The sequence below is a fragment of the Rhipicephalus sanguineus genome, chromosome 7, assembly GCF_013339695.2.
Source record: "Rhipicephalus sanguineus isolate Rsan-2018 chromosome 7, BIME_Rsan_1.4, whole genome shotgun sequence".
Classification (NCBI taxonomy): Eukaryota; Metazoa; Arthropoda; class Arachnida; order Ixodida; family Ixodidae; genus Rhipicephalus; species Rhipicephalus sanguineus.
This window is the reverse complement of record NC_051182.1, coordinates 137,286,639-137,299,831: the sequence shown is the minus strand read 5'-3', so window position 1 is coordinate 137,299,831 and position 13,193 is coordinate 137,286,639. Positions and strand designations below refer to the sequence as shown.

Here is a 13,193-nt window from a genome sequence, read left to right as displayed (position 1 = left end):
ATTGCCACGGGCGTTCTTATTATCACTTTGGTTTATTCGTTTCTCGCCCACAAAGACTGTCAGCAACGCTCAGCGCAAACCGCGCCTCATTGTTCGAGAGGCTTCGCGATCATTATAGATCGTTTTGTTAAGATTGCGCGCAAGACGCGCACACTCGAGCTTATTCTATAATTTGCACGACAGCCAGCGATAATGCTGGAATATTCGACGGCACATGTTTAAGTGCCGACGCGCTTCACCGCTTGTCAGTTGATCGACGGACGACGCCCTGTTCGCCGCTATCATTGTACAGCGTGTATTGCTGTAGTTCTAGTTCTCATTTTCTGGCCACAAGTTCGGCCAAATAAACAGTTCATCCTGCAAACGCCGACCGCTGTCTTCGTCGACGTCACGACCACGTGACATCTGGTGGAGGTGCTGCTTCTTCCATGATCCGGACGCCACCGCGGAGCGCTGACCCAAGCCCAAGCCGCGACGAGGACGACGGCAAGGAAATCCCGGATCGTCGAACAAGCCGCAGGCAGAAGGGACTGCAGCCAGAGCACGGGCTCCTTCCCGAAAAACCCAGGCAGCCGCAGATCTCAACATCGACCACAGCGACTATGACCGACCACGTGCAGCCTGCGCCAATCCTTCTTCGCCAGCCCAAGGAGCCGCCAACCTTCCGCGGATCCTCGTTCGAAGACCCGGAAAGCTGGCTCGAAGCCTACGACCGAGTCGCCCTTTTAATGCCTGGACCAGTGAAGACAAGCTACAGCATGTCTACTTCGCCTTGGAGGACGCAGCTAGAACCTGGTTCGAGAACCAAGAGCGAACCCTGACAACATGGGACGTTTTTCGCACCAGGTTCCTGGCAACATTCACCAGCGTCCGTCCGCAAGGAGAGGGCCGAGGCTCTACTCGAAAACCCGCGTGCAGCTGCCTAACGAAAACGTGGCACTCTTCACAGAAGAAATGACGAGACTGTTCCGCCACGCAGACCCCGAGATGCCCGAGGAGAAGAAAGTGCGCTTCCTCATGCGAGGAATCAGCAGGAGCTGTTCGCGGGACTGATCAGAAACCACCCAAGACCATCCAAGAATTCCTGGCGGATGGCAACAACAATCGAGAAGACGCTCGAGATGCGCACGAGGCAATACAACCGCCGGCATGCCGACGACGAACTACGGGGAAGCACATGCGCTGGGCTCCGACGACTTGCGTGAGACGATAAGGGCGGTCGTGCGCGAAGAGCTCCGAAAGATGTTTCCTGCATCGCAACCTCAGGTGCATTCCATAGCCGACGTCGTTCGCGAGGAACTTCAGCATTCGCTGGAAGTTGCTGCACCGCCGCAACCTGAGCCGGAAGCCATGAGCTATGCTGCCGTTGCACGCCATGCTGTCGCCACTCCGCGCTATCACCAACGCCCCGCGCCGTCGCATTTCCGTCGCCAGACACCGCCGCCACCTCCGACGCCATCCCGCCCGCCTGCAAGCCAAAGCTACACCCCCCGAAAGACCGACGTTTGGCGCGCCCCTGACAACCGCCCGCTCTGCTACCACTGCGGGGAGGCCGGCCACACGTACCGCCGCTGCCAGTACCGACAGATGGGGCTACGCGGATTCGCCGTCAACGCGCCGCGCCCGCAGCCAGGCGAACGGCCTCGCGACATCGACGACTATCTCACCGGAGCACAGCGGCAAGAAACGACGACCTTCCCGCTCGCCGTCGCCCGGCCGTTACATGTCACCGCACCGCCGGCAGTACACTGGCCCAAACCGGGGCCGGTCGCCTAGCCCGTATCCGGAAAACTAAGGGCAGCAACCGATGGAGGTGCGGTTGCTGAACGACGAAATGCTGAAGATCCTCCGCCGTCGACGACCACGCCGCGACGAAGTTCCGAGCCCCCGCCGCACGCCGAACGACGCCCTGAAGACGAACTTTGCGACCGGAAGCAGACCTGACGACGCAACGCGGAAGCAGCGGTGCAAACCGACGTAGCCGTGACCCGACGCCGCGACCTAACCGCAACGCAAGACGGCGGACTAGCGACCTCGACGTTCTGATCGACGGCCACAACGTCACTGCTCTCGTCGATATGGAGCCGACTATTCCGTCATCAGTGGGCCGTTCGCAGCACAGTTGAAGAAAGTTAGGACTGCTTGGGAAGGCCCCGAGATCCGGACCGCTGGAGGCCATCTGATAACCCCGATTGGTGTCTGCACGGCGCGAGTCACCATCAATAACCGGACTTATCCTGCGAGCTTTGTAATCCTACAAAACTGCTCCAGGGATGTGATACTTGGAATGGACTTCTTAAGTGACCACGGCACAGTCATCGACCTGAGGTCTGAGTCGATAACACTGACCTCAGACAAAGCGCTCCCACCCCACGCGATGCCAGGCAACCATGCATTGAATGTGATAGAAGAAGAGCAGGTGACCATTCCGCCGCGCTCCAGCGTCATTATTTCCGTCGGCACCGAAAAACCTGCGGACCTTGAAGGCGTCATCGAGGGTGATCAGCACCTACTCCTGAACCGTCAAATTTGCGTCGCACGAGGTATAGCCGAGCTGCGTGACGGTAAAGCAAAGGTGGTGCTGACAAACTTCAGCCACGAATATAGGCACCTCAACTTTGGTACGACGGTTGCCTACATCGACGAATGTCTAGCCTCCAGCGATGCTTTCGCCCTCTTCGATGCTGCCGAACCTGCTTCGACGAATAGAGGTCCCGAACCGGATTTTGACGTCAATCCGAGCCTTCCGAAGGCCGAGCAAGACCAGCTGAAAACCCTGCTCCTGCAATACAAGGACTGTTTCTCGTCGTCATCGCGGGTCCGACAAACGCCCCTTGCGAAGCACCGCATTATAACAGAAGAACATTCTCGACTACTCCGTCAGAGCCCCTACAGAGTTTCTACTCGAGAGCGCGACGCGATAAAGAAACAAGTCGACGAGATGCTACGCGACAACATCATCCAGCCGTCCAAGAGTCCGTGGGCGTCACCCGTGGTGTTAGTGAAGAAGAAGGACGGGACACTGCGCTTCTGCGTTGATTATCGGCGCCTGAACAAAATCACGAAGAAGGACGTGTACCCCCTCCCACGAATAGACGACACCCTGGATCGACTTCACAACGCGACGTACTTTTCGTCGATGGACCTCAAGACCGGCTACTGGCAAATCGAAGTCGACGAGAGAGACCGAGAAAAGACTGCCTTTATAACACCCGACGGCCTCTTTGAGTTCAAGGTCATGCCTTTCGGTCTTTGCTCGGCACCTGCGACGTTCCAGCGTGTCATGGACACCGTACTGGCCGGATTGAAGTGGCAGACGTGCCTTGTGTATTTGGACGACGTCGTCGTGTTTTCCTCAACCTTCGACGAGCATCTCCGGCGGCTTGAGGCAGTACTTCAAGCAATCAAGGCCTCTGGACTGACCCTGAAGCCAGAAAAGTGCCGATTTGCGTACGACGAGCTCTTGTTTCTGGGTCATGTGATCAGCAAGTCTGGAGTCCGCCCAGACCCGCGGAAAACAGCTGCCATCGCCGAATTCGCGCCACCCACTGACAAAAAGGCCGTGCGCCGATTTCTCGGCTTATGCGCCTATTACAGACGCTTCGTCAAAAACTTTTCACGGTTCGTCGAACCACTGACGCTTCTCACGAAGAATAACGTGGAATTCAGGTGGGAAACGGCGCAAGTGCAAGCCTTTCAAGAACTTAAACGACGCCTGCAGACGCCACCCATACTTGCGCATTTCGACGATTGCGCCGATACGGAAATACACACCGACGCAAGCAGCGTAGGACTCGGTGCCGTCCTTGTGCAAAAGACTGACGGGCTTGAAAGGGTTATCAGTTATGCTAGCCGGTCACTATCCAAGGCAGAAGCAAACTATTCCACAACAGAAAAGGAATGCCTTGCCATCCTCTGGGCTACGTCAAAGTTTCGCCCCTACCTCTATGGCAGGCCCTTCAAAGTTGTCAGTGACCATCACGCCTTATGCTGGCTAGCTAACTTGAAGGACCCTTCAGGTCGTCTCGCACGATGGAGTCTGAGGCTTCAAGAATTCGATATTACCGTCGTGTACAAGTCCGGACGAAAACACTCTGACGCCGACTGCTTGTCTCGTGCCCCCGTCGACGCGCCGCCGCAAGACGACGACGATGACTGCTTCCTCGGAACCATAAGTGCCGACGACTTTGCCGAAAGGCAACGGGCCGACGCGGAACTGGGGGGCCTTATTGAGTACCTCGAGTGCAAGACCGCCGTTGTTCCGAAGGTATTCAAGCGAGGACTGCCGTCGTTTTTCTTACGGAACGGCGTTCTCCTAAAGAAGAACTTCTCGCCACTTCGAACTGACTACCTTCTCGTCGTGCCCTCAACATTGCGACCAGAAGTCTTCCAGGCCCTACACGACGACCCGACGGCTGGACACCTCGGTGTTTCCCGCACGCTCGCCAGAATACAGGAAAAATACTACTGGCCACGCCTTGCTGCCGACGTAGCCCACTACGTTAAGACTTGCCGAGATTGCCAGCGACGGAAGACACCGCCGACTAGGCCAGCGGGACTTCTGCAGCCAATCGAACCACCTCACCGGCCGTTCCAGCAAATCGGGATGGATCTATTGGGGCCGTTCCCCACGTCGACTTCAGGCAACAAGTGGATCGTCGTAGCAACTGACTACCTCACCCGCTACGCCGAGACAAAGGCCTTGCCCAAAGGCAGTGCCGCCGAGGTAGCCAAGTTCTTCGTGGAGAACATCGTCTTGCGTCATGGCGCCCCAGAGGTCCTCATCACAGACAGAGGTACCGCCTTTACTGCGGACTTAACTCAGGCGATCTTCAAATACAGCGAGACGAGCCACCGCCGCACCACCGCCTACCACCCGCAGACCAATGGCCTCACCGAACGTCTAAATAAGACCATCGCCGACATGCTGGCCATGTACGTCGACGTTGAGCACAAGACGTGGGACGCCGTCCTTCCGTACGTGACCTTCGCTTACAACACGGCCGTCCAAGAAACGACGCAGATGACGCCGTACAAGTTAGTCTACGGAAGGAGCCCGGCGACGACGCTGGACGCCATGCTACCCAACGTCACCGACGAAGAAAATGTCGACGCCGCCGCTTACTTACAACGTGCCGAAGAAGCTCGACAGCTGGCTCGCCTGCGCATCAAGACCCAGCAGCGCACCGACAGTCGTCGCTACAATCTTCGACGACGCTTCGTCGAGTACCAGCCCGGCGACCGTGTCTGGGTATGGACGCCAATACGCCGACGGGGACTTAGTGAGAAGCTTCTTCGACGATACTTCGGACCGTACAGGGTACTTCGCCGCCTCGGTGCACTCGACTACGAGGTTGTCCCTCACGGCATTACGAACTCTCAGCGGCGCCGTGCACGACCTGAAGTCGTCCATGTCGTGCGCCTCAAACCATATTACACGCGTTAGCGAATCTGAGGACTGTCATTTTGCTTTATTATTGTACTTTCTTGCTTCTGCTTATTGTTTATTGTACTTTGTTGCTTTATTCTTATTTATTGTTGCATGCATTGGCCTGTTCTGTTTTAAGCATCGGGACGATGCTTTTTCAGAGGGGGGCATTGCCACGGGCGTTTCTTATTATCACTTTTGGTTTATTCGTTTCTCGCCCACAAAGACTGTCAGCAACGCTCAGCGCAAACCGCGCCTCATTGTTCGAGAGGCTTCGCGATCATTATAGATCGTTTTGTTAAGATTGCGCGCAAGACGCGCACACTCGAGCTTATTCTATAATTTGCACGACAGCCAGCGATAATGCTGGAATATTCGACGGCACATGTTTAAGTGCCGACGCGCTTCACCGCTTGTCAGTTGATCGACGGACGACGCCCTGTTCGCCGCTATCATTGTACAGCGTGTATTGCTGTAGTTCTAGTTCTCATTTTCTGGCCACAAGTTCGGCCAAATAAACAGTTTCATCCTGCAAACGCCGACCGCTGTCTTCGTCGACGTCACGACCACGTGACAATATGTAGTAGGAAAGCTACTAGACTTGTAATTCTGCGCCAACGTCTGTTTTTTTTAATTATGTGTTGTTTAGGAAACGTTACCGCTTTTACATAGCACCGGCTACCCCTTTTGACAGAGAATATAAAATCTTGAAAATCACAGCAATACAAAAAAATTGCATAAGAGAGTACCTAGGGGGAGCTCATGAAAGTCAGTCAAGCCATAGAAATTATCACGTATTCACGAAGTCCATTCGCGTAGCGACACGAAAAACAACGCAGAATAAAGCCCAGTCTTGTCGGTGCTCATTTGAGTCGAGCTTTAAACAAGCAAGCAGAAAAGAAGAAAAGAACACCCACAGCAGAACACTCATTTTTTGCGCGGCATAATCCATCACGCGGTACCCAGACATCGTGACCCATTTCTGGTTGCCAACGTCGCACCTTCATTGAGTAGGCGCTGACGGACAACTCCATCAGAGCGCTGCCTGCTTACAGTTAAGGCCGACACGATCCATATTATAGCTTCTCCTCTCATCAACACGCAAAAATGTTACCACCATAGCGTTTCAAAGAAACGCGCATAAAAGTGCTCGCATGGAACGAAAACACCTTATTTATAGGCGTCTCTTCAGTGCGTTTTTTTTTTTTTGTATTTCCTATATCTGTAGGTATATCTAAAAGAACTTGTTGTTGGGCTAGTTGGTAGATCATTTCCAAAACTTAAATAGAGCGCAACCACAGGATACATTCACACACCCACACACCCAGGCATCGGCGCTGTACGTGGTTGATGCCTCGGTGTGTGGGTGTGTGAATGTATCCTGTGGTTGCGCCCTCTAATTAAGTTTCGGAACTGTAGGTATATACTTGCAGCTTGCCCTTGCCTCTTCACGTTATCTTGTTTCTCAAGTCGTAAAGAGTAACGTTTACTTTTGGGCTAGTTACCTTTTCAGTATTAAAATGTGTGGTTAAGGATGCGGCAGTTCTTAGTGGCCAACTGTCTGCAGCCTCATACAACATGTAGAAGAGACCCAAGTTCAACGCAAAAACTGCTTTCTGGAGAGAATTGCTATTGGCGCTGAGACGCTGGTAATGGCTAAGTCGGGGATGTTTTGACCTATAGAGCTCGTAACATTTTCTGCATTCTAGGCAGCAGTGATAGAGACTTGCATGCAGAGTTGAGAATTGCGCTGTTACGACCACGAGATGGCGAGCACCCCGCCGGAACCGGAACTGGCCAGAATCACTCCCCCAGTTGTGAGAGAGGACGGGTAAAAGATGGGGAAAATAATTCTGTGATTGTTTGGAACTCGCGCTGTGAAGTCAACTTCTTCCGCGCGTACACGTGTCCCAACAATGTCATACATTTACCTGTATACATTTAATAAATATAAGAGGCGTTCCTTGATCTGAACAAACTGTAAAGATTGACCTTTTTGCCCACATAAATGCATGTGCAGGAGTGAGCACGGGACCGTGTCATCTGATCAACCGTTAAGTTTCTTTCAGGATCGAAAATTGCTGGTTGAGAGTAATACCCTAATATAAAATGCACTCTCTCACAGTGCCTTTGTTAGATTTCAAAGGAATAGGCAACTTGCACGCTGTTATAACGCCGTACAACACTCATATTATTGCTTATGATGCAGGCCGGGCGTTTTTTTTTTTTCTGAATCTCGCAGTTTCCTACTTTTGGCAGTCACAATTTGGATACTACCTGAAACGTCATTACTAAAGGCCAGATTTTAGGCAAATGCCTATTTTGTTCATTACGCTTCTATCGCACCATTTTGATAAATGAGCATAAATTAGAGGTTAAGAAGGGCTTTTATAGCGTTTTTACAGTGTCTATAAATGCCTATTTCTGGCGTTCCTGCAGAAATGCTTTCAAATGCCTATAAATGCTTTTTTTTTCGAAATTGGCGCTTATATGAACTCTATTTAGCCTCAAGTTTCGCTCCCGGGTGCAGTTCGAGATCGTTATTCATGTTACCGCGAAACACTGACTGTTCGTAACTATGGAGCTCAGCCTAGTCCTCTAGTTCAGCCAACCCGCGGAAACAACCGCTAGCAGCGGTGAAGTGAGACACGCCGGCGAGCATTCGCCGCCACGCTGACATGGCGCGAACGGTTGGCGAATGGGAAACCGCGGAGAGCCGCCAGCGGAAAGGAGAGTGAAGAACAAGGAAATGGAAGAAAAAAATTGAAGGACACTTTGTAAATTCCAAAGTGTGTTCGGCGAAAGGCTGCGGCCATCTGGGGAATCCACATTCTTGGGGCGCTTCTCTGAACCGCTTGCCGTGGAATCATCACCAGGCCGCTTGGGAGCCATCCGACTAACTCGACTGCTGCAACGAGACGTCTGACGAAGGAGCGTTACCGCGCGCGCCGCTGTGCCATCACGTGATTGCTGAGAGAGTGTGATGGGGCACGGACGGACGCCGCCAATGGACGCCGCCGCCACGTTGCTCAACAGTTGCGCAACGCGCGTTGGAAGGAGCAACGCGCAATTGTTGCTATGCGCCACTGTGCCATCACGTGATTGCTGAGAGAATGTGAGGGGGAGAGGCCGGAGCTCGCATCGTTCCAGGGCACAGACGGACGACAGACACCACGAATATGAGACATTAAAGGCTTTCGCCTTAAAATGGGATGCGCACGCGGTGTTCGTTTTGTTTGTAATTTACTCAAAGGACGTTCAGTGCAGTAGCGTGGCCAGAAATGTCTTGGGGGTTCTCACATACACATTGGTTCTTTGCAAGCGGAGAAAGCGGCTCTACGCAATTCGACCCGGTCAATAGGAGGAATCCCTCCCTTAGGGTATTTTAGTGATCATGTTATCTGCTCCTGATCTGTCCTTCTCAGTTATGCCGAAAAGACACCAGGAGTGTGTTGATTCGACAGTGGACACTTGTCGAACCGTCCAAAACACGGGAGAGACCATGTTCTTTAATGCCTAAAAATCCGGCCTGTAGTCATTACATTAGCTAACCAACAGACTCAGCTAAGATGAGTTTAGCGAATAGATAAGGAGATTAAGACAGCTAATAACCACGCATGTTAACCGCCGGTTCCTCTTAACTATCTTCTGGCGCGGAAACAGTTAAAAAAAGCTAAAGCGAGTCTATCCTGGTCCGCAAGGGTAATCCCTTCGCATGGGCTTGCGGCCACGTAATAATGCGGGCGGGTTAGGAAAGATGCCACGCAAACGTGACTAGCATGAACAAAGAAGTTGCACAATGGCGTGGTCGACGTCGACACGAAACCCATGGAAAGCAATTCTCCCTGGGTTATTTGCGCACTAATCTAACGCGGAAAAATAGACAGGAAGGGAAGAGTGCGAGTCGGCTGACTGCACTGGAATTAAAGATATGTTCCGACGATCGTAGTTTCAGAACCGTACACTAGAGGAAAATCTGGCGCTAGTTTCTATGGGCGCTGCAACGCACGGTGCTTCAGCCAGCATGGGAATGATGGGTACGGCTAAGCTTCCTTCTTTCAGCTGCGTCTGGACTGCAGCCGCTTTGTCGCAAGGCGAAGTTCAGCAAAAGTTCAGCAGTCCCACTTCGCCACCTTGACCCTTTTAGGCTGACCACTTCAAATCAGCTCACGAGGTTCGCAACCAGCCATTTTTTTTATCCGAAACAAAACCCAAAACACAGCAAACAAAGCCACAAGTGGATTCGAAGCCGCAAGCACAAAGACTAGGCAAATCCGTGTACTACCTCTCATTCCCATGGTGGCTGAACAATCTGAGCGCCACAGTTCCCTCTAGTAAAGATTCTAAAGAACTCTACAGCGACAGTAACCGACGATCTTGACAACGCCAGCAGCTCATGTTGTAGGGGTCTAATGGTACGCTACAAAGGGAGTTGTTTTTATTCTCATGTATGTTTCAATGTATTTGCGTGATTGTTTTCACTTGTGTGTTCTTGCGTATGCCATAAGCCATGAACGTTGTAAGTAGTCTATCTTCACGCAGCTCTATGCGCCTATAATACACAGCTGTATATAAGCGTTTCTAACATGTAACTAAGCTAACATCTTGTAGCTGGTCATCGCGGTATCGCAGAATACGCACAGCATATGCAACCGTAATTTTGAACAGCCACACGCTTGAGCGAAGGAAGACAGAAGTCGCACAGCTTCATGAGGAATCCATTGTCATTCCAGCAAGTTTGTTCTGGTGGTTACCAAATTATTCGATAAATTTGTGCAGTACCGTCGGTTAAATACGGAACTTCATTTTCTACCCTCTCCAATAGAGGTAAAAAGATCCTTGAGCACGTGGCGTCGCTGGAGCCAACCTTTCGGCAAGCAGTCTTGTATTCTTAACGAAGGCAAGAACACTTGTTGAAAGGTTTACTCCAGCGACAGCACGTGTTCAACAATTTTTCACCTCTGCATGCTTCCATCTCCCCTGAAATTCTGCTTTATTTGGCTCTCCAATAAAGGCCTCTCAGAAAGTTCCTATACAATTTGAGACATTGCACTGAATGAGTAAAGTAGAGTTCGGATGCACTCCTGGTCCGGACGACTGAAGTTTTTCAACTTCTGTTTTAATTGAACTGGTCGTAATTATAGAAATTAGTGCATTTGAATAAGTAATGTGAAAATGTTTATTGACCGCTGCAATGAACTTTTGCATGCAAGTATTCACAATTTCCCTTTAGACAGAAAATTCTAGCGATTAAATGTGAGGCTCATGGCCTAAAAGGTTGTTTAAGGCTGCATTTAATTTCAAATTAGATTTTCTTTGCGAAGAGGGTTTACGTGCTGTGCGTTTTATACAGAGCGTGGTATGGCTCTATATCTTAAGCATACTTGACGTGAAAGACGCATCAGTGGAGGTCATCAAAATTACAGGGGTACTGGCACGACTTTAATGCATCGCAAAAGGTGCATTTTTAGTTTCCTTGGTATGCAGTGTTAACGCTCTGTGCACACGGGAGTCAGACAACGCGTATAGAATATTTTATTTGGATTTGAAGGTTTTCGTCACCCAGCATCTGCAAGCCAGCCGCACCGCAATGGAGATTATCACGACGACTCAACACAGTTTATTGGCTTTGCCAACTCTGCTTCCTGCGTGCGGCCTAAGTCGCAGAAATCGCTCTCCTAGTCGCTGGACGACAGTTCATTCATCGTTGTTTATGTGCACCACGTGGGACTGACAGAGCTTCTGCTGGTACGACGCAGTTTGCTGTCTATCTGTGACGTCAGACTGTGCTTACACGTCATTGCGACACCGCCCTCTCGATATCTAAACCGTAAGTGCTTTTTAAAGTAGGGGTATTACAAAAAATTTCAATGCGTTCCCAGGCACCACGATACTCGTTTTAGGGTCCTCAACACCAGTTTTTATTTAGAACAATAATAAAAAAATAATAAAAATTTGCGTCAGTACTCCTTTAAGTGTTACGTAATAATCATTCTACTTACGTCAGGTATATACGCAAGTGCTGCAGACGGAATACTAGTCAAACAATAATTCACGGATGATATTTACCAAAACTTGAAATTCGGCGAGATGATGCATAGCTGATGGGAAACTTTGTGCGCAAAAACCAGACAATTCACAAGACGAGATAGACAGGATGAGCACCCGTCCTATCTCGTCTTGTGAATTGTCTGGTTTTTGCGCACAAAGTTTACCATCACGGATGATATACAAGTAGATTCCGTTTTAAGCAGACTGACGTGCATGTTCCACATAACATATTATGTTTCTGTTCTGCATCTCCGTGTACAGCATGCTTTACAATCCATCTTTTTTTTTTTTTAATTCATTCAAGTACAGTACCAAGATTTTGCCGTTATCCGAAAATACTTCATTGTTTTGCAGCACGTTACGTCACATTAAAGGCGAGAACCGCCCGATAAGTACGCTCTGGCATTTACGGTGAAGTAAAGAAAAGTGCTCACAAACCTTTTGCAAAGCGTACTTCAAGGTAGAGCCGTCAGCACGCTTAACATGAACGCTACGCAGCACGGCCTCGACCGGTTTGACTGACACCAGCCGCGAAGTCTTCATCGCTTTTGCCGAGATCTCGGTATGTTTGGATAACATCTCGGTATGTATGAATGCTTATACATACCGAGATACCGAATACTTCATACATACCAACAGCATTCAACAGTTCGCGGTGCTAACGCCAGTCAGAATGGTCTAGAGCACGCCGCTGAGCGTTAGTGTTAAGCGTGTTGGACGGTTGTACTTAGAGCAGGTTACTGTTCCCCGAAACCGCGATAGATACAGGGCCAATCCGTCATTCCGTAGTCTACAAAAGCAAGCTTAGCGTGTTGGCAAGCAAGAGCATCAAGGTTTGCTTCAGTTCCAGCCAACAAAAGAGCAGAAATATAAATTATAGTAGTCAAGACAGGTGGTTGCTTACCAGTAGCCGCTGCACCTTCGCTTCGTCGCCATTTTCCGAGGCCGGTGCTTTCCGGTTCGCCATGTTGACTGCTGCTTCAGTTCACTACAGACTAGTCTGTCCTACCACACTTTGATCGCATTTGGTCTCGTGTATTATAGCGATAGTTCGCCGAAGGCACAATGCACCGTCTGGTGTGTTTGTTTTAGTAACTGTGATGATGTCACGTCCCAGAAGCTTCAGACGGTGTATCGTCAGTGTTACAGATCACAACGATGACGTAACCTTTGTCGTCGCTAAAGCAGATGGCGATGATTGCCAGCATACGACGGGTCACTCCATTTTGCACAGTCATGGCACGTCGGGTGTGTTATAAGCAGACGCCGGTGCTGTCTTTTCCAGGACGACCGTGACAACTGTGTCATTGCTCTTCTTTCCGACACAAGACAGAACTTGTCACTAAATAACTGTGCAACTGGATTTAACGGAGACAGCTGTTGTACGCATACCAGACGGAAGGCCAGTGCTTAATATCAGTGCCACAGCTTTTTAGCCGCCACGAATCACAGCTTGTTCAAAAGACCGCATAAAAGCTGGTCCACCTCTGATTCAGCGAGCAGGTATCTGGAAAAGCACTGGCCAGTCGTGAATATCACAGTTACTTTGACAAGTTTCGTTGAAGCATACGTCAGCACTGCTGCCCAGTAAGATAAAGTTTATGCGTTTACTCCGTGACGTCACACTAGCAAGTGGCCAGAAACAAGCATTAGTACGGGATTGCCAGAAGAGCAACACTTCGTCATCTGCTGCGAGTCGATGCGCAGGTTTCTG

General features: G+C 50.5%; 1 protein-coding gene across 3 annotated transcripts in view; it reads right to left on the bottom strand.

The window, feature by feature from the left end:
- LOC119400059 (kinesin-like protein KIF19) overlaps positions 1-13,193 on the bottom strand; it is a 428,957-nt gene extending 415,764 nt beyond the window's left edge. For all 3 annotated transcript variants that reach the window (XM_037666980.2, XM_037666981.2, XM_049417951.1), the window contains exon 1: positions 12,384-13,193. In XM_037666980.2, coding sequence (XP_037522908.1) covers positions 12,384-12,446 — 63 coding nt within the window. In that variant the 5' untranslated portion in view covers positions 12,447-13,193. The remainder of the gene's footprint in view (positions 1-12,383) is intronic.